This window comes from Macaca fascicularis, chromosome 8 (assembly GCF_037993035.2).
Source record: "Macaca fascicularis isolate 582-1 chromosome 8, T2T-MFA8v1.1".
In the NCBI taxonomy this organism is placed as follows: domain Eukaryota; kingdom Metazoa; phylum Chordata; class Mammalia; order Primates; family Cercopithecidae; genus Macaca; species Macaca fascicularis.
Window position 1 is genome coordinate 7,642,341 of NC_088382.1, and position 21,451 is coordinate 7,663,791.

Sequence of the window (21,451 nt, forward strand, 5' to 3'; positions counted from 1 at the left end):
TCCTGTCTCCTACACTTGCACCCTGAAAGCAATCTTCTTTATTGCCTCCCACTCCTTCTTTAACCCCAGTTGGTCCTACTGGAAACCCACCTTGCAGTTGGTTCCTCCACCCTCCACAGGCTGTGTGCTGTATGTCCCTTTGGGCAAGGACACCTGAGAGCAGCTTCCAGTGACCACATAATTAGGGGTCAGATCAATGGGCAGAGGCAGGGCTGAGTTAGGTCTTGCAGAAGGCATTATGACCCTAGTGACAGAAGTCAGGTTTGAGTGGCAGCAAGGGAAAGAAGTGTGGTAGGATGTGGGGACTGTGTAGGCACCCCTTTCATAGGGTTTCCCTTAAAAGCTGGGCAAACACAAAAGATGACAGCTCTTGTGTGTCCAAGAAGTGTTTTTCTTTTAGTTGGCATAGATGCAGTAGAGGGGAATAAGAGATAGAGCAGGTGAGAGAAAGAATTGCTGGAGTCCTGATATGGTTTGGCTTGGTGTCTCCACCCAAATCTCATCTCCAATTGTAATTCCCATATGTCAAGGGAGGGATCTGGTGGGAGGTGATTAGATCATGGAGGAGTTTCTCCCATGCTGTTCTTGTGATAGTGAGTGAGTTCTCATGAAATCTGATGGCTTAAAAATGGTGCTTCCCTCTTCTCTGTCTCTCCTATGAGCCTTGGTCGTTTCTATGAAAAAAACATATTAAGTTCAGTAACTTGTTGTGAGTTTTTCATCATTTTTTTTCTCCATTAAACAAACGTAGGCTTAGGTCTTTTGTGTTACTAATTTTTGCTCAATTCATGATTTGAAACCAAGATATAGTCGATCCTCTGTGTTGACGGGTCCAACATCTGAAAATATTCAGGAAAAAAAATGTGTCTGATCTGAACATGTATAGGCTTTTTTTGGTCATTATTCCCTAAACAATATAAGATAACACCCATTTACTTAGCATTTACATTGAGTTAGGTATTACAGGTAATCTAGAGATGATTTAAAGTACATAGCAGGAAATGTAAAGGTTATATGATAATACCATGCCATTTTACATCAATCACTTCAGCATCTGAGGAATATCCACAGAGGGCCTGAAACCAATCCCTCACTGGATACGAAGGGTCAAGTGTATTTGTGAATTACTGCTGAAGTAGCAAATTGTCATTAACTTTAGTGGCTTTAAACAACACTAATTAATTATCTTACACTTTGGGGGAATAAAATATCCAAAATCAAGGTGTCAGCGGGACTGTGTTCCTTTCTAGAGTCTCTAAGTGAGAATCTTTGTTTGCTGTTTTGTTTTGTTTTGTTTTGCATTTTCAAGCTTTAGAAGCTGCCCAGCTTTCTTGGCTTGTGGCTTCTTCATCTCAAAGCCTGCAATGCCTGTCAAGTCATTCTCACATCACATCATGAAGACACTGACCGTTCTGTCTCTCTTTCCAAATTTAATGATGCTTTTGATTACATTGGTCTCATTTACCTAATCTAAGATAACCTCCCTATTTGAAAGTCAGCTGATTAGCAACCTTAATTCTATATGCTAACATTAATTCTCATCTACTATGTAAAGAAGCATACTCATAGGTTCTAGGAATTAGGATGTGGACATCTTTGGGAGGCCATTATTATGCCTACTACATCTAGTAAAATAAAACTCAGTGGTGTGGCAAATAAATACATTGGCCACAAAAATTGTCTTTAAGGGAGAAAAATGTCTGTGAATAACTTTTGAGTATATGGACATTGCAAATATCATGGGATATGTAATGTAAACTCTACCTAAACTTCCAGGCACCAGGAGAGCAACAAATTCACTCAAACTAAAAATATCACATATTATAAAAATTAAATGACTAAATAAATACACTATTAGACAGGCCTGGGATCAAGGTGAGGTGGGTAAGTTTGAGCTGGGCAATAGCAGGATTAGATTCTGTCCTTATTTAAAACTGGAATATTTTGTTGATCATGGGTTACTTTTGAATCAATTATTTTTTACAAAACAAATGCATTATAAGATCATCTATCTTGAGTGCAGAAGTTTTTGATCCTCAAATTTTGCACCTGCATCTGGTGCCTCCCTCACCTCTTGGCCCTGTTAAAGGATCTAGACAAAATCTCTAGGTCTGATTTTTTTTTCCAATCTTGATACTCTAGGAAATCCAACGGATTATTTTAGATGAAAATGCATTTAGCCAGAGGTTGACGGTATGCACATTAAGTGAAGAGTTAATATCAAGAAGCAGAGAGCTTCATAGACATGTAGAGTATTCCTGCAGAGATCACGATTTAACTATCAAACCCTCCCAACGAGAGAGGGCAGGGCTAGGCAGGTATCTTGATGCTTCCCCTTAGAGTCTATGCTGTCTTTCTTCTTAATATTTGCTCCCCTCTCGTTGTGTTCTGTGCTATATTGCCCTCATTTAACTGTACCTTCTAAAAGGGCCTGTTTTTAAGAGCTTTTACATGAATCGAAATTATGTGTAGATGTGAGGAAATGCTTTGTGCAATTCAATTTTGCCATTAAATGTATAATAATTTATGAAGTAACACCTCTTCCTCAATAACCAGTGCATACATGAATAAGAGAAAGTCCATACCTGCAGAGAGCTCATAGACTAATGGAGAAGTAAAACTGTATCCACATGAGCAGGAGGCACAATTGCATAAGCAGCCTAAACCAGAAGGAGGGAGTGCTTGTGAAGAACAGGAGGTCAGGGCGTTCCCTCCTTAGTGGATCACCCTGATTCCAGGAGGAAAAAGGTCTTTGAGCTGGGACAATAATGAGTCATAGTCTTCAGGGAAGATATGGGGTAGGTGAGGGCATGCAAGGAGAGGAAGTAGGAGGAGCAAAGCACAGGTTATAGGAAAACAATGGGAATAATTGGGGAAGGTCAAGGGATCTAAAGGGAACAGATGTCAATGAGCCTGGAAAGCATTCCAGGTTCTGGGAACTAAGCGTCCCCCAAATCACAGCAGTGCCAGTCTCCTTGTCAGAAACATACGACTCATAATCATTCACTCACAACTCATGATCGTGATGGAAAAGCTCAGGCTTGGAAAAGAAACTGACCGTGGATTTATTCAAGATGATACTAACACAGACTTTGTGTCTTTCTGACATGGGGTTTTGAATTCTAGCATCCTACTGCTCTTGTTGGTTTTGGGTTACTGGAGGAGCAACCCAAAAAATTTCTCCTGTACCATCCCTGACCTCTGGTCTGGGGAGCTGGGAAGGACATTCCAAGGATGTCAGAGATTGGCTTGTCCAAAACCAACATTACACAGTCACAATTACAATTACTACTTTTTGCAGCATTTTATTCTGTCATGGCCATAGGTGCCAATCTGTTTCAAGCTTGTAGAGCAAACATTCAGAACACACACACCTTTATTCCTGTGTCAGCTAGCAGGATTTCTTATGTCTTTAGAAAAAACCTGAAGAAAGGAAAAAAAGAAAAAAGAGAGAGAGAAAAAAAAAAAAGAAGCAATAAACGATAAGCAAACCAAAGAACAATAGGAGCGATAGGGTGTTGGAATTCAAAATCCCATGTTAGAAAGGCACAAAGCCTGTGTCAGTATCATCTTGAATCAGTCTGTGGTGAGTTTCTTTTCCAAGTCTGGGCTTTTTCATCATAATCATGAGACATGAGTGAATGATTATATGAACCTCAGTTTCTTAAAAGGAGGCTGGCCCTGCTGTGGTTTGGGGATGCTTAGTTCCTGGAACCAGAATGTGAAAGACTGATCTCTGCTAAGTGACTGGGGCCTCCAGATGGGCTTGGGTAGGAGCTCAACGAGGATTTTTTGAGAATTCAGCTCCACCACAAAAAAATAACCTCAAAGCTACCCTACCTCCATTTACACACACAGGCCAGTAACCTCTGCTTCCCAGATCATGAAGTCCATTAACTATTTGAACTGAGATGGAAGAAAAAGATGTGGCTCAAAGGGTAGAAATTGTTTAATGTGAATTTAATATAAAAGTACCTTAGGGCCGGGCCCAGTGGCTCACGCCTCTAATCCCAGTACTTTGGGAGACTCAGGTGGGTGGATCACCTGAGGTCAGGAGTTTGAGACCAGCCTGGCCAACCTGGTGAAACCTTGTCTCTACTAAAAATACAAAAATTAGCTTGGTGTGGTGGTGGGCACCTGTAATCCCAGCTACTCAGGAGGCTGAGGCAGGAGAATTACTTGAACCTGGGAGGTGAAAGTTGCAGTGAGCCAAGATAGCACCATTGCACTCCAGCCTGGGTGACAGAGCGAGACTCTGTCTCAAGAAAAAAAAAAGAAAAAAAAGAAGACAAAAAAGAGGGACAGGGAGGGGCAGTGGGAGGGAGGCTGGGAATAAAAAAAAAAGAAAAGAAAAATAAAGTAGCTTACAATTAAAAACAATAATTAATAGTAGAAGTAAATCTTTGTCATGAATTGTTTCTAATCTCTAAATTCTGTTCTCCATCTCGCCCTTCCATTAGTCCTCCCTCCTTCCCCTCCTCCCTCCCTCCCTTTTGTCTCTTCCTTCCTACTCTCCTAAGTGGTGGAATATCGCCAGTGTCTGGTGCCTCCAGGAACGCTGCTGCTTCTCTGTAACCCAAACCCATAAACAATATGGATAAAATGAGGCTTTTTCAATGTAATTTCTATCAGATTTGATATCTCAGGTCTTGGTCTCAAATTATCTTTCTCTCTCCCTCCCTTCCACTCTCCTTTTCTTCCTTCACCCTTTTATTTTATTCTTATAATATCAAGGAGAAAATAAAATTAGGCATTCAATTTTAAAAGTGGCTTTCAATAGGCTTTTTTGTTCTGTGAACCTAGAGCAGCCACAGAGGGTAAGCGTTCTCCAGAGCCTTCCATCGGAAAAGACGAAGGGCCCGTGTCCCAAACACAACTTCCCAAAGTACGGGCTGTGCCTTATCATTCCCTGAAATTCTCTAGGTCACTCAAATCTACACTTTAAATTCTAAAATTTAGAAAATGACATTCTATATTTACTTCTTTGGATAAAATCAAAATTTCTCGCTTTTATTGAAAAATAAAAGTCACCTGACAGGTTTCAACCATCGTTTTCACAGTCATAGAGTGAAGATCAGGGAGGAGATGAGATTTACAAGCTACTGGGCCCCTCTGGCTTAGAAGAGGGAGTGAGGCAGCCATGAGGCTTTTCAACTCCTTTCATATTGAAGGAAATAGAGTTTGGTTCAATAAAGCAAGGCATGCAATCTACTCAGTCTAGAAGTGAGCGTAGAAGAAAGAGAGAAAGAGAGAAAGGGAGTCAAGCTGTAGGAGAGACAGGGAGAGAGGGAGTGCCCTGACACTGAGAGAAATACAAGAGGCAGAGAAAGAAGAAAGAGAGACAAGGGAGAGATACAGACCTAAGAGAGACAGAGAAAAAGAGAGACAGTGTCTACGGCCATACCACCTTGAACACATTTGATCTCCTCTGATCTTAGCAGAGGCCGACCCCTGAAGCTAAGCAGGGGTGGGCCTAATTAGTACTTGGATGAGAGAGAAAGAGGTGAGAGAGTGGCAAGAGAGAGTCTCTACCCCATTTTTCCACTTGTCCAAGCCTCCTGTTTCCCTGACCCATCTCACGTGGAAGAGGCATCCGGAATATGAAGAGGAACGAGAAGAGAAGATACAGAGCCCTCATGGGCGATGGCTGGGAGCTTCACCACAAGCTGAGGCTGGGGAGGACACCGAGCCTTCCACCTAAACAGGTCTTGGCCCCTGGTCACTGGGCAGAGTTCAGAACAGGTATTGCCTGCCATGTTAGTGATTACAGTGATTGAAACTGACCACCTTACCGGGGCATCAGAGAAATGGCCCTCTGAGAGCAAAGTACACCCAGGAGCTCCTAGGCAAATTTGGACTCAGGAAACCCCAGAAAATCCCCTTGTTCTGCTCTTAGGACCAGGACTTCTTTCTGTCTTGCGCCATTTGGGACCTGGGATGTGAATGGAGTGAGGGGCAATGCCTTTCTTATAGGGGAACAGACTCAGGGCCTGTGAACTGGAGATCACCTGCCTGCTCTGTGGGATGTCGTGTTTTGCCTGAATGTCTAGGGACAGTCTCAGGCCAAACTGTGAGCTGGTTCCATCTAATTCTATCTATTGCTGGAACATTCAGCTCCTGGGGATGAAACAGGGTTGGCTCAAACCCAGGGGCCCTGGAGGGGCTCACGGCATCTGGCAGTACCAGGAGCATGGTGGGCCCCGTCCTCCCAGGAGATCTGAGCTGGTGAAATTCATGCGAAAGTTGCCCCGAAACTCCCCATCTTCCCCCCGGGACAGAGATGAGGCAGATGGGTGCTGCTTGCTTCCTCTGAGAAGGAGAATGGGAGGGTGGGATTGTGACTACATGTGTCCCCTCAGATTCCACCCAGGCCCGGCCAGGAGGTGGCCTATAGCCCACACTTGAGTTCCTTCCATTCACACCGTCACTCAGGGAACGTCCGCTCCACAGGACTTCAGGACTTTGCGAGCCAGGCTTTCTCTGCTTTCCACAGACGTCAGCGCTAAGGGAGCTCACTGCCATTGGGATTTGGTGGAAAAGCATGGAGTGGGGCTGCAAGGCCTCCACGTGGTCTCCATGTTGGTGATGGGACCCACTTCTGCAGAAGCCCTGTGTTTTCAGGGCTGTGTGAGGTCTCTGGGGACTCTCAGGACTCTGTCCTTCCTCCATAACCCAGAGTAGCAATCGGTGGCCACAGGCAATGAACAGAGCCCCTGGTGCCAGATGCTCAAGGGTGGGGCTTTTCACGGGAAAATAAGTGGCATTCATCCTGGTTCCTCCCTCTTTGGATCTAAGGGAAGTTTGAGAGACGAGCAGGCCCCAGTGTCAGTGTGTATACTGTCATGGAAGTGTAGCAGTGACAGCCTTGGGGACAATGAACCTCGAGCCATGGTCTACACTGAAAATGTCACACTTTAAGAACTGACAGTTTGAGGCAGGCCAGAGGTGTTTTTAAAGAAAGCTGCAATGCATTGTATGACCAAGATCTTTAATGTCTTTCTTATCATGAAAGAAAGTTTCTGATGGGGTATGCGAAGAGAGGGCTGGGTTGGGTGCCCTCAGAACTGCTAAAAGAATCTGCATCTGGGGCTGCCGCTGTCTCACCAGGGAGTCACTTCCTCTGTCAGGACTTTGTTTTCCTCTGTGCTGAGCAGGCTGGAATTGAGGGGCAGACTCATTCATTCCTGACACTAAAACTATTTATTCCTGACCAAGGAAGCCAAACAGAAAAACTGAATGTGAAAAAAAAAAATCTATATGTGCTGTAAATTAATAAATAATTTTTAAAATATACTTTCTATGTCTCTGTCACCTCTTGAAAGTAACAAGCAAATGTCAGGACACTTCACCCTAATTATCTCAGCATGGATCTGTTATAAATAAGGAAAAAATTCCCGCATCAATCACAATACCATTTATGCACATTAACAAGAAAAATTCCCTGGCCTGAACACTGGGACAGGAGCCGTAGGTGCTCAGGAAGCAAACTGTCAGTAAATTATTGCAAAACAAAAGTGTGTGCATAGACATTGAAATTGTTCCAAGAATAACTTGATGGCTGTCGATTTTTCTGGGTACATGTTCAATCTGGATTCACACATCGAATTAGGTTGTCACACCTCTCTCTTTGTTGAGTAAATATTCTTAAGGAAATGCCATGGTACTTGGCAAGGGGCCTTACTGGAGTTATTACATAACTCTTATATGTAAATAAGAGTTTGAGTTAAGAAAGTGGTTCCCATCTTTTTCATGTGTGGCATCACTCCCGATGGATATGTTCTTAATGACTCCTATGCTTAACATGATTATTATAAAAGTAATACACTCGCATTTAAAAACTCACACATAGAAGAGTATGAATTTCTCCTATAATCCCATCGCAAAACCGATATCATTGTGGTTTTATACTTGTCCTCTCTAGATCTCAGTACATTTGTGAGACCTTGTTAGAGAAGGAGGTGAAATTGCTCTGAAATAGGAAAGTCACTGTGACATGCAGCCCCTCTGTGTCCCTGGGGAAGAAACCACCAGGGCTTAGGTAACATTGGCCTGGTCACTCAAGGACAGCTGGGCTGACTGTTCCCATGAAGATTCCTATGGTTGCAGCTACTTCTTTTTTCCTGGAACAGCCCAACGTGACTCCTTCATAGCAGTGTTCATCCTGGTGATGAAGTGTTTGATAAAGATCAAGGGAGGAGTACTTTTGTCTTAAAGGTAGGGTGATTATCTTGCTTCAGCAAGGAAGACTATGCACCAGCATAGACAAGGGGTTTTTCCCAAACCAGAGGCTGTTATCTGTGGCAAACTGGTTCAGTTCCCCAGGCAAGAGTGGGCATTCCTTCAGAGAGGCTCCCAGAAAGCAAACTCTCTCATATCTATAATTTTAGAAAGCAAAGTTTCTTTGCACTGTGTCCTCAATGGTAAATAACAGAAGCACTTTTACTGGCTCTCAACGCTGGAGGCAGGGCCAACTTCATGAGCTTGAGGACTGGGCAGTGACACAGGGACATGCCTTCAGAAGGGTCAGTGCCTGGTATCAGGCTCTGCTGACACCCTCTTGACCTTCTTAGTTTTTTCTTTGAACTTGTGTTTTGTAAGTGAAGTCCACTGAGACAATGGAGCAGGCACATGGGCAGAGTGGCTATGAAGGGGTCGAGGTGGGCAGGCTCAGGCCAAGGGACACGAAGGCCACATGCTAAAGCTTGCTGCCCTGAGCACAGGGCCTTGGAGTGGCCCAGGCACATCTGGACTGGGAAGGAAGATGGCAACAGACCATGATGGGAGGCGGCAGCAGCAGCAGCAGCAGCAGCAGCAGTGTCCTCAGCCCTGGGGTGAAAGGAGGGTCTCTGTGTGGAGGCAGCCCCGAAACCTCTGTGCCTGTGCTTTCTCAGTGTCATCCTTGGAGCTTCTGCACAAACATTTACCCCCTGACCTGAGCACCGGGACAGGAACCATAGGTGCTCAGATAGCAAATTGGGAGGAGAGAATCACAAAACAAAAGTGTGCCCGTGGACATTGCAATAGAGTATACCAGTGACAGAGTATACCGGGGATAGAGTACACCAGGGAGAGAGTATACCAGGGAGACAGTATACCAGTGACAGAGTATACCAGGGATAGAATATACCAGGGAGACAGTATACCAGTGACAGAGTATACCAGAGATAGAGTACACCAGGGATAGAGTACACCAGGGAGAGAGTATACCAGGGATAGAGTACACCAGGGATAGAGTACACCAGTGACAGAGTACACCAGAGATAGAGTACACCAGGGAGAGAGTACACCAGGGAGAGAGTACACCAGAGATAGAGTACACCAGGGATAGAGTACACCAGGGAGAGAGTACACCAGGGAGAGAGTACACCAGGGAGAGAGTACACCAGGGAGAGAGTACACCAGGGAGAGAGTACACCAGGGAGAGAGTACACCAGGGAGAGAGTACACCAGGGATAGAGTACACCAGGGATAGAGTACACCAGGGATAGAGTATACCAGGGATAGAGTACACCAGGGAGAGAGTACACCAGGGAGAGAGTATGCCAGGGAGTTCTTGGAATTCCTCAGAGGGTTTAGAGTTCTTCAAGGTGTTATCCAAGGCTCAGAAATAGAAATTAAATATATAATGATAGTCATAGAACCTCTGATGGGACGGGCATGGTGGGTCACATCTGTTATCCTAGCACATTGTGAAGCTAAGGTTAGAGGAATGTTTGAAGCCATGTATTGGAGACCACACTGGGCAGTATAGTTAGACCCCATTTTGAAAAAAAAAAAAAAAGATTAGCTGAGCACAGTGGCACATGCCCATAGTCCTAGCTACTTGGGAGGCTGAGGAAGGAGGATCACATGAGTTCAGGAGTTTGAGGCTGCAGTGAGCCATGATAACCTCTGGTTAACAGATGGAGACCATATCTCAAAAAAAAAAAAAAAAAAAAGAAAAGAAAAGAAAACTTCTGATCAATCAATTATTAACAAGTCGAGTAATTTTAAAAATAAAGTTCTTCTTGTTGAAGATACAACAATAGAATTCAAAAACAAGAGTTTTGAATAAGTTACAAATCATGATGCCACATTTGGTCGGCTATGGGTCTCTGCAACTTACAGACCATGTCAGAAGATGCATCAATATTCCACTGGAGAAACTTACATTTAAAATTAAATTCAAACTTCCATAAAACTGATTTGCTTGAAGAGTTTAATCCTTTGAAAAAAATAGTTCCACAAGAACCAGCAGCTCCAGATATACTAAAATTTGTGTCAAAATAATTTATCCCAGTGTTGTCAGACGTTAGATAATATTCAACAGTTGCTTCAGCAGATTCTTTTCAAAAGGAAAAATGAAGTTGTTCAAGGCATAAAGTTTGTTGACCTAATAAATAAATTGACAGAAAAGTTGGCTAGAAAAATTATTGGAATCTTCTAGATCCAATTAATAAAGTAATATTATTTATTCTATTAAAACTATGACACTGATTTCTGGTGGGGATTTTTATGATTCTGTTGTTACTCTTCTATAAATATTATCCCTATTACATATTTCAAATGATAAAAAATATTGGCTTGAGAAAGCTGAATATCCTCCCGCCTTTCACGACACTTTCTTCTGCTGTTCTTCGAACAAGACACCCCGCATATCCATTTTGCACTGAGCCTTGGGAATTTTGTAACCAGCCCGGCCGTGGTCATTTTTATACAAGTTATCTCATTTGATCCTCAGAAGCAAACATGCCAGGGCGATATTACCCAGGTTTACAGAGGCAGGTCCTGGAACCTAGAAAGGTTAGAGGACATATTCAAAGTCACCTGGCTACTAAGTGGCAGAGATGCAATTTGAAATAAAATCTCCCTCTCTTCAAAGTCCATATTCCTTACCACTGCCACATGGTGTCCTGATAACCTCCGCTCTTCCTCTTCCTACAACGCCAAAGCTACAGTAATGCTCTGCCTAAGACCAGAGTCCATGGAGCTACTGTCAATGTCTCTCATCTTCTGAGCTGAGTGCTGAGTCCAGAGCCTGGCCTGACCTGCAGGAGGTGAGGGAATCAGCGCGCAGTTACTGCCACCTGTTGGCGGCTCATCTATCTGACCCTGAAACGCAGATTAATCTCAGTTTCCTGCCTGCCTGAAGCCTGGGTGTGCACCTGAGACTTCTAGCAATTTCTCGTTTCCCCTAATGAACCTATTGAGAATTCTCACAATTTTATACATTCTCTCAAGCAATTAGCTTTCATTTATTTATTTTTAATGTTCTCTTTTGTGTCCACATTCTTTTTTATTCACTCATTTTCCTGTTTACTTTCAGCTTCATTTGTTCTTTTTCTACCCCAGGGTTTTTACAGTGGAATATTCGATTGTCTATTTCTGAGCTTTTCTACTTCCCATTATAATAGCAGTTAATGTTATGAATTTCCCTCCAAGCACTGCTTTAGCTGTATTGCCACAAATTTTGGTATGTTATGTTTCCATTTGCTGTCATGTGAAAACATTTTTAAATTTCTCCTTTGACTCATTAGAAATATGTTGAGTAATGTCCAGATATGGTGGGAATTTTCCAGCTATTTTCTTTTAATCACAGTTTCATACATTCCGCTGTGGATAGACATTGTGTTTCATATGATTTTAAATTGCTTTGATTTTTTGTTTCTTAGACCAGTACGAGCTCTCTTAGATAATATTTTAATGCATTTTACTGTTATTGGGAGGAGTGTCCCGTAAAGCTTAAATAGGTCGCAATGGATGATACTGTTATTCAAGTCCTCTCTATCTTTATTTATACTTTGCTGCTAAAAAAAAAAATCATTTCAAAGAAAAAAGAGTTGAAATATTCAATGATAATTGTTAATTTTTAAATTTCTTCTTTTAGTTCTATTAATTTCTATTTAAGAACTTTGAGATTCTCTTATTAGGTGCATACTAATTTAATAATAATAATATCTGTTCTTGGTGATTTAACAACTTTATCATTGGAAAACATAGCCTCTTTACCAGTAATAATACACCTTGCTGTAAGATCTACTTTGATTTATAGCCAATTAGCCAATACAGCTAATTCTGTTTTCATTAGATTAATGATTCCATACTATAATTCTTTCTACCCCTTTACTATGAACCTATCTTTGTCCTTACATTTGATAAAGACATTGGATTTTTATAGACAGCATGTATTTGGGTCTTGTTTTATACTACAAGTTTGCTAGTGAGGAATTCTCTTAGTTTTTGTTGTTGTCATTAGAAAATGCCGGCCGGGAGGCTGAGGCAGGAGAATGGCGTAAACCCGGGAGGTGGAGCTTGCAGTGAGCTGAGATCCGGCCACTGCACTCCAGCCTGGGCGACAGAGCGAGACTCTGTCTCAAAAAAAAAAAAAAAAAAGGAAAATGCCTGGCCTTCCGCATTCCCCTCTATGCACACAAATAATGTCATCTGCTTGGAATGAACCTAGTCTACCATTTCTCAGTCAAGGAAACCTGGACATTAAGAAATTCACCCAAGGCCGAGTGTGGTGGGTCATGCATGTAGTTCCCAGCACTTTGGGAGGCCGAGGCAGGCGGATCACGAGGTCAGGAGATCAAGACCTTCCTGGCTAACATGGTGAAACCCTGTCTCTACTAAAACTATAAAATATTAGCTGGGCGTGGTGGCAGGCACCAGTAGTCGCAGCTACTCAGGAGGCTGAGGCAGGAGAATGGCATGAACCTGGGAGACAGAGCTTGCAGTGAACTGAGATCCAGCCACTGCACTCCAGCCTGGGTGACAGAGTGAGACTCCGTCTCTTCCAAAAAAAAAAAAAAAAAAAAAAGTGAAAAAGAAAAGAAAAGAAAAGAAAATGCCTTCACTTATTATTGGAATCTGTGTTTAGCATTGGTCTAGAAATGTATTTTTGCTTGTAAGGGTCCTATGTTGACATAGTTTTCTTCATTTGGTACTTAAATATGTCACTTTATTTTTTCTACTTCTGTAAGCAGTGTCTTCTCTCAGCATGTTCTTAAGATTTTCTCATTATTTTTGATTCAAAACAATTTGATTATTTATGGTTTGGCTCTGTGTCCCTACCCAAATATCATCTGGAATTATAATCCTATAATCCCCAGTGTGGGGAGCAGGACCTGGTGGCAGGTGTTGATCATGGGGAGGTGATTTCTGCCATGCTGTTCTCATGATAGTGAGTGAATTCTCAAGAGATGTGATGGTTTTATAAGTGGCAGTTTCCTTCTGTGCTTGCTCTTGAGCTCTGTCTCTCTTCCTCTCTCTTTCTCTCTCTTTTTTCTGACACCATGGTAGACTTGCTTGCTTCCATTTCACCATCCATCATGAGTGTGAGATTCCCGAGGCCTCCTAGCCATACTTTCTGTTAATCCTGAATAACTGTGAGTCAAAGAAACCTCTTTTATTTCTAATTATCCAGTCTCAGGTAGATCTTTACAGCAGTCTGAGAATGAACTTGTGTAATTATGATATACTTGTTCTGGTTTTTTAAAAATAATTATTATTCTTTGATGTCTTTCAGTACCAAATTTGTATGTTTCTAGTCTCACGACATTAATAAAAATAGGCTATTATTTCATTAACTTTATATTTTCTCCTGGAACTTCTTTCTGCCTTCCATCCACGTAGGTGCTGGATTGCTTGATATTTCTATGAAGTGCACTGTTTATTCTTTATCCAGCCTTTTATTTTCTCCCTTTGCTTCATTTCCTCATTTGTTTGTGTTAATGTAGACTCAGCCTTACCGATCCTTTCTTCTATGCTGTCATACGTCATAAATCCAATTCAGAATATTTTTTTGTTCACACGCTCATTTTGTTCTATTGCTGGAGGGTCCATTTTGTTCTTTACATGTGTTCTTCCTCATCAAAAAGGTTTACTCTTCAGCCCTTGACATATTTATAACTTTTGTGATAGCTCCTTTACATTCCTTTTTCTAATCCTAGAGTCTTTGTCATTATTGGGTCTGTTTTTACTGAATGACTTTTCTGCTAGTTTTGGGCCATATTTTCCTACTTCTTTTCATGCTTGGAAATCTTTTATTGGAATCAGGATCTAATAAGGCCTATTTTTTTTTTTTTTTTAATTAGGAAACAGGGTCTTGCTCCGTTGCCCACGCCGGAATGCATTGGGGCAATCTCAAGTCACAGAACCTCTGCCTCCCTGGTTGAAGCAATTCTCTTATCTCAGCCTCCTGAGTAGCTGGGACTACAGGCCTGTGCCACCATGTCCAGCTAATTTTTGTATTTTTCGTAGACATAGGTTCGCCTGGCTGATCTTGAGCTCCTGTCCTCAAGTGATTCACCTGTCTTGGCCTCTCAAAGTGCTGAGATTATAGGCATAAACTGCCACGCCTGATCAGCTTAAATTGCTGAATAACAATTTTGGTTGTTGGTTTTTTTTTTTTCCGAAAGAATGCTAGAGATTATCTGGTTCATTTTTGGGGTTCTATACATTCATTTGCTTTTTTCAGGAATGAATTCAAATTGTCTTGATGCAGTAGTTGCAGAACAGTTTAATCTAGAGCTGACTAGCACCACTACTTGTTGATGACTTTCTGAGGACTCTGAGTTCTCTCCACTTTACTGTGGGGATGAAGAGTTTTCAAGACTTGTCTGTCCTCCTGAAACTGCCATTCACTCCCTTACAGAGTCTTTGCTTTTTTCTGACTTGGGGAATCTTAGCCTAAGTGTGCACACATCATAACATAGCCCAAGAATGAAAGCACTCTTATTTTTTCCAACACTCAAGATCAATGCTTCCTTCACTGGCCCACTCTCTGATATGTGCACTGGAAATTGGGCTCTGGTACAGGTTGGCTGTTTGTACTCTCCAAATACTATGTTGAAATGTAATCCCCAGTCTTGGAGGTGGAACCTGGCAGGAGGTGTCTGGGTCATTGGGGTGGATCCCTCATGAATGGCTTGGTGCTGTCCCAGAGATAATCAGTGAGTTCCTTCTTTGAGTCATGGGAGATCTGGTTGTTTAACACAGTGTGGCACCTCCCCAACTCTGGCTCCTTCTCTGACTTGTGATACTCCTGTTCCCCCTTCCCTTTCCTACACAAATGGAAGCTTTCTGAAGCCTCAAAAGGAGCAGATGCTGGCACCATGCTACTCATACAGCTACACAGTAGGGAACCAAAATAAACTTCTTTTCCTTATGAACTACCCAGCATTAGGTATTCCTTTATGGCAGTAAAAACAAACTGACACAGAAAATTGGTACTGAGCAAGGGGCATTGCTGTAAAGACAGCAGAAAATATGGAAGTGGCTTTGTCACTGGGTACTGGCAGAGGCTGAAAGAGTTTCCAGGGCCCAGCAAAAGATAGGAAGATGAGGGAAAGTTGGAACTCTTTAGAAACCTGTTAAATGTATGTGACCAAAATGCTCATAGAGATATGGACAGTGAAGTCCAGGCTATCAAGGTGTGAGGTGGAAAAGTGGAAGTTATTGGGAATTGGAACAAGGGTCACCAGTGTTAAATTCCAGTAAAGAACTTGCCTGCATTGTGTCCATGTCCTAGGGATTTCAGCAAAGTTGAACTTTAGAGTGATTACTTAGAGGATCTGATCTAAGTAATTTCCAAGGAGCAAAATAGTCAAGATATGTGGCTGCTTCTGCAAGCTTACAGTGAGATACAGGAGCAAAGAAATGATTTAAATATGGAACTTATATTTAAAGGGGAAGCAAAGTACAAAAGTTTGGAAAATTTGCAGCCTAGGAATTTAGTAGAGAAAGAAAAAGCATGTTGAGAAGAAGAATGTAAGTGGGCTGTGGAGAATCACTTGCTAGAGAGATTCCATGACTGAGAAGGAGCCATGTGCTAATGGCCAAGACAATGGGGAAAAGGCTTACAAGGCATTTTTGAAAACTTTGAGGCATGCCCTCCTACTACAGCCCACAGGCCTAGGAGGAAAGAATGGTTCAGTGACCACACCCAGGGCACAGCTGCCCTGCTCAGCCTCAAGACACTGTTCCCACATCCTGGCTGCCCAGGCTCCAGCCTCAGCTCAAAGGGCCTAATGTACAGATTGGCCACTGCTTCAGTGGGTGAAAGCCATAACGTCTTGGCAGCTTTCATGTGGTGTTAAGCCTGCAAGTATGCAGAGTGCAAAAAGGAAAGAGGCTTGGCAGCTTCCACCTACATTTCAGAGGATGTGTGGCCAAGCCTGGTTCTCCAGGCAGAAAACTGCTGCAGAGGGAGAATACCAACAGAAAAATTCTACTAGTGCAGTGCTAAGGGGAAAAGTGGGGTTGGATTCCCCACACAGTGTCCCCAGTGGGGCATTACCTAGTGGAGCTGAGGGAAGGGGAATACTGCTGTACAGACTTGAGAATAGGAGAACCATTGACAGCTTGTACCCTCAACATAGAAGAGCCACAGGCATCAGATTCTGACCTGTGATAGGAGCCATGTGGGCTGCACCCTGGAAAGCCACAGGGGCAGAGCTGCCCAAGGTCTTCAGAGCCCACCCTCACACCAGAATACGGAACATGGAATCAAGAATTGTTTTGGAGCTTTGGGGTTTAACGGCTTCCCTGCTGAGTTTCTGACATGTGTGGGGCCTGTAATCCCTTTTATTGTCCAGTGTCTGCCTTTTGGAATGGTGGTGTCTAGTCAATGCCTGAACCATCATTGTAACTTGAAAGGCAATAACTTATTTTTGATAGTACAGGCTAAAAGGTGGAAGGAACTTGAGTCTCAGGGGATGAGACTTTGGACTTTGGACTTTTGATTCAGTTAATGCTGGAAGGAATTAAGACTTTTGGGAGTGATTGGGAAGGGATGATTGTATTTTGCAATGTAAGAAGGACATGAGATTTGAGGGGCCAGGGGAAGAATAATATTTTTCAGATGTTTGTCCCCTCGAAACCTCATGCTGAAATCTAATCCTCAATGTTGGAAGTGGAATCTGGTGGGGAGTGTTTGAGTTGTGGGGTGAATCCCTGATGAATGACTAAGTGCTTTCGTCCCAATAATGAGTGAGTTCTTGCTCCGACTTCATACAACATGTAGTTGTTTAAAAGAATCTGGGACCTCCTTTCACCCTCTCGCTCTGCTCTCACCAGGTGATATTACTGCTCCCACTTCACTTTCCACTAGGACTGAAGGCTTATTGAGGCCTAATGAGGGCCAGATGCAGGTATCATGCTTCTCACACAGCCTGCAGAATAGTGAGCCAAAATAACTTCCTTTCCTGCTGTATTATTCCACCTCAAGTATTCCTTTAGAGCAACACACACAGACTAACACAAGGAGTATTGTGTTGTGTGAGCTTTGACCTCGGTCTTCTCAATGCCACAGGATGCTGGTCTCCATGGGAGTCTTCCTCCCTGTCCTATCTTTCAAGACCCAAATGGCCATTAAAGGGTCTTCTCAAATGAAAGGAGAGTTTCATCCTAAGAGAGTTTTGCTGCTTCCCCTAGAACATAGGAATGAATGCCATTGTCATGGTGACATTTTAATTTTTCTTTTCCTGTGAAGTTTCACTTCTTTTATACAATCAACTGATATATGCTTCCAGGAACCAGGAAATCTACTAATTTATTCAAAATAATAATATATGCATGGTGAATATTAAATGACTAAATAAAGGCAGGGTCTGACTGTCCTGGCATCAAGGTAGGTGAGTGTGACTGAGTTGGACAATTACAGGATTAGACCCCGCCTTGATTTAAATTTTGGACATTTTCTTGATTATGGTGATTTTTCATGAATGTTATTTTTTTAAAAATCTATCACATTATAAGATCATCTATCTTAAGTATGGAATATATTAATGCTTGCATTTTATATCTGAGGCCAGAGCCTCCCTCAATACACCCTAGTCCTGGCTCTGTCATCGCATCTGGATATTATCTGCATCCAGATAAAAATGTTTTTACTCTAACAAGGTCTGGTTACTTTTTTCAATCTTGAGATTAGGAAAAACAATGGATTATTTTGGAAGAAAGGTGCATTTTCCCTGAGGTTGATGATATGCACATTTAGTGCAGAGTTAACGTGAAGAAATAGAGAGCTTCTTCTGCATGTAGGATACACCCACAGAGTTCATGATTGAAGGAACAAACCCTCCCAAGGAGAGAGAGCGGGGCCAGGGAGCCATCCTGATGCTTCCCCTTAAAGTTGATGCATCTTTCTTCTTGAGGTTTACTCCCCGCTGCTTGTGTCCCATGCTGTATGGTCCTCACTTAATTGTGCCCTCCAAAAGACTTGTTTTTAAGAACATTTACTTGGATCCTATTGAGTTTGTATGTAAGGACACCCTTGTACAACTGCATTTTGCCATCCAATTTGTGAAATAGCTTATGAATGAGCAGCACATAAATGAATAAGACAAAGTCCACACCAGTAGAACTCTCATAGCTAAATGGAGAATTAAAAATTCATGCACCTCTGTAGGAGGCGTAATTGCATAGGAAACCTTAACCAGAAGAAGGGAGTCCTTGTGAAGAACAGAGGACTGGGCATCCCCTCCCTTGGCAGATCCGCTATGATTCCATGAGGAAAGTGGTCTTCGAGTAGGGCTTGCTTTTTTTAGGGAAGATGTGGGGTAGGCATACAAGGGGAGGGTGTAGGAGGAGCAAAGCACACGTTCTACAAAAATGTCGGGAATAACTGGGAAGGTCAAGGGATCCAAATAATACAGATGCCTGTGACCCTGGAAAGCACTCCAAGCCCCACTGTGGCATCCTTGACCCATGCCTGGAGAGAAGAAAAGGGTGTTCCAAGGATGTTAGAGATTGGCCTGCCCAAACCAGCACCACACCATGACCACAATGACTAGGATCAAGATTCTGTAAATCTGAACACCACAGTTTAATTTTGTTTACATGTCGCACATCTCTGACGAGGGAGCCCTTTCTGAATCCACATCAGTTACAGCAGCTTCTTGGCCTCCTCATGGTTTTTTGCAGCATTTTATTGCAGAGACACCACAGACGCCAATATGTTTATACCTTCTAGGGCAAAAGCCTGGATGACATATGGCACCACTCCTAAGGCAGGTAACAGGATTCCTTATATCACCAAAAACACCTAACAGGAAAAACACAAAAAGAGCAAACAGCGTGTTAGAACTCAAAACTCATGTTGCAAAAACACAAACGCTGTGTCTGTATTGCCTTGAATAGATCTGCAGTGGACTTCTTTCTGAAGCCAGGGCTTTTCCATGAGACGCGAGTCAATCATTTGGATGGAAGTTTCTGACATGGAAACTGGCACTGCTGTGGTTTTGGGGATGTTAGTTTTTGTCGAATCTGATTGTGAAAGACCCTGATCTCTCCTGAGTGACTGGCGTCTCCCGGTGGGGTCTGGTAGGAGCTCGGTAATGTTCTCTTGTGACTTCAGCTCCACCACAAGTAGATAAGATCAAAGCCACCCTACCTCCGTTTTAACACACAAGCCAGTAACTTTTTGCTTTTCAAATCATTTAGTCTGTTAAGTATTTGATCTGAGATGGGATAAAAAGATACAACTCACAGAAATTGTTCAATGTGAAATTAACACCATGTAACTTACAGTTGAAAACCACAATTAACCATAGAAATAAACTTTTGTAATTGCTTGTTTCTAATATCTAAGTCCTGGTTTCACCCCATTCTTCTTTTTTTATCCCTCCCTGCCTCTCTCCCTCCCTCCCTGCCTCCCTGCCTCTGTCCCTCCCTCCCTGCCTCCCTCCCTCCTTTGCTCCCTGCCTGCCATCCTGCCTCTCTCCCTCTCTGCCTCCGTCCCTCTCTGCCTCCCTACCTCCCTCCCTGCCTCCCTGCCTCCCTGCCTTCCTTCATGATACTGTCCTGGGTGTTGGAAAATTTGAGGTCTCTGGAGCCACTCAGAGCCCCGTTCTTCTCAAAAAACCCAGGACTCATAAATAAAATTGGTAACATGACGCTTTCACAATATAATATCTATGTGATTAATTGTTTTGGGTTTTAGTCTCAAATTTTCTTTTTCCCTCTCTCCATCCTTCCCTTCCACTCTCCCTCTTTTATCCTTTCATGGTTTTTATTTTATTTCCATAATATGAAGGAGAAAATGAAGCTTAGGCGTCCCGGTTAAAAGTTGCTTTCCATGGGCCGCCTCTAGACTGTGAACCTGCGGTGGCCTCGTGGCAGGGACTGTTCTCAGGGTCTCCGATCGGAAAAGTCCTGGGGCAGAGTGTCTGCAGCAGTAGCTCCTACAGTATAGGCTGCACCTTAAAATTATTTGGAACTCTCTAGGTTGCAGTATCTACCCTTTCAATATAAAAATTTAGAAAATGACATTCTGTACTACTTTCTTTAGATAAAATTAAATTTCTGACTTTTATTTAAAAAGTCACCTAACAGGTTTCAACCACAGTCTTAGCAGTTGTAACGTGAAAAGCAGTGAGGAGATGAGATTTACAAGCTACTGGGCTCCTTCATATTGGCTTAGAAGAGAGAGTGAGGTGTCCATCGGGTTCTCAAGCTCCTTTTCTAATGAAGGAAGCAATGCTTGGTTCAACTAAGTAGGGCATTCAGTCTACTCAGTCTAAAAACGTGGGTAGAAGAAACGAAAGAGAGAGAAAGAAGGTCATGCTCTGGGGAGACAGGGAGAAAGAAAGAGATAAAAGAACAAGAGAGAGAGGGAAGGAGAGAGAGAATCAGGAAAGAAGGACGGAGGGGACAGAGAGAGAGAGAGGCAGGAGAGAGAGGGATGAGGGAGAGATAGGTGGAGGGATATGAGAGGAGACAGGGAGCCTGTACCCCATTCTTCCATTTTTCCAACCTCCCATTTCCCTGGCCCACCTCACCTGGAAGAGGCATCAGGAATATGAAGAGGAACGAGAAGAGGAGATACAGGGCCTTCATGGCTGATGGCTGGGAACTTCACCAGGAGCTGAGTCTGGGGAAGACACCGAGCCTTCCACCTTATAAAGGTCCTGGCCCGTGGTCACCGGGTAGAGTTCAGAACTGGTATTGGCTGCAACGCTCATTACAGGGATTAGAATTCAACCACTTTGGTGAGTCAGAGAATGGTCCTCAAAGAACAATGCACACGCAGCAGATCTTATGCAAATTTGGACTCGGGAAACCCCAGAAAATCCCATCCTCCTGCTTTGGGACCAGAAAATTCCTCTTATCTTGCGCCACTTAAAATCCAGTGTCTGAGTAGAATGAGGGACTGGACCTGTCTCACAGGGGAACAAACTCAAACTCAGGGCCTGTAATCTGCCACTCACCTGCTGCCCACTCTGTGAGACGCCCTGTTTTTCCTGAGTGTTTGTGGGCAGTCTCAGGCCAAATTGAGTGGTCTTTCCATGTAATTCTACCCATTGCTGGAACATTCAGCTCCTGGGGCTGATACAGGGCTGGCTCAAACTCAAGGACCCTGGAGGGGCTCAGGGCTTCTGGCAGCACCAGGAGCATGGTGGGCCCCGTCCTCCCAGGTGATCCGAGCTAGTGAAATTCATGTGAAAGCTCCCCTGAAACTCCCCATCTT

General features: G+C 43.1%; 1 protein-coding gene across 1 annotated transcript; it reads right to left on the bottom strand.

Moving 5' to 3' along the window:
• Positions 1 to 18,784: 18,784 nt before the first annotated feature.
• On the bottom strand, positions 18,785 to 20,930 carry LOC135964516 (defensin beta 4A-like). Its single transcript, XM_065518671.2, has 2 exons — positions 20,763 to 20,930; positions 18,785 to 19,027 (listed from the first exon to the last, which is right to left on the bottom strand). Exons 1-2 carry the CDS (start codon positions 20,818 to 20,820, stop codon positions 18,891 to 18,893), a joined length of 195 nt encoding a protein of 64 aa, XP_065374743.1. The 5' UTR covers positions 20,821 to 20,930; the 3' UTR covers positions 18,785 to 18,890.
• Positions 20,931 to 21,451: the final 521 nt, after the last annotated feature.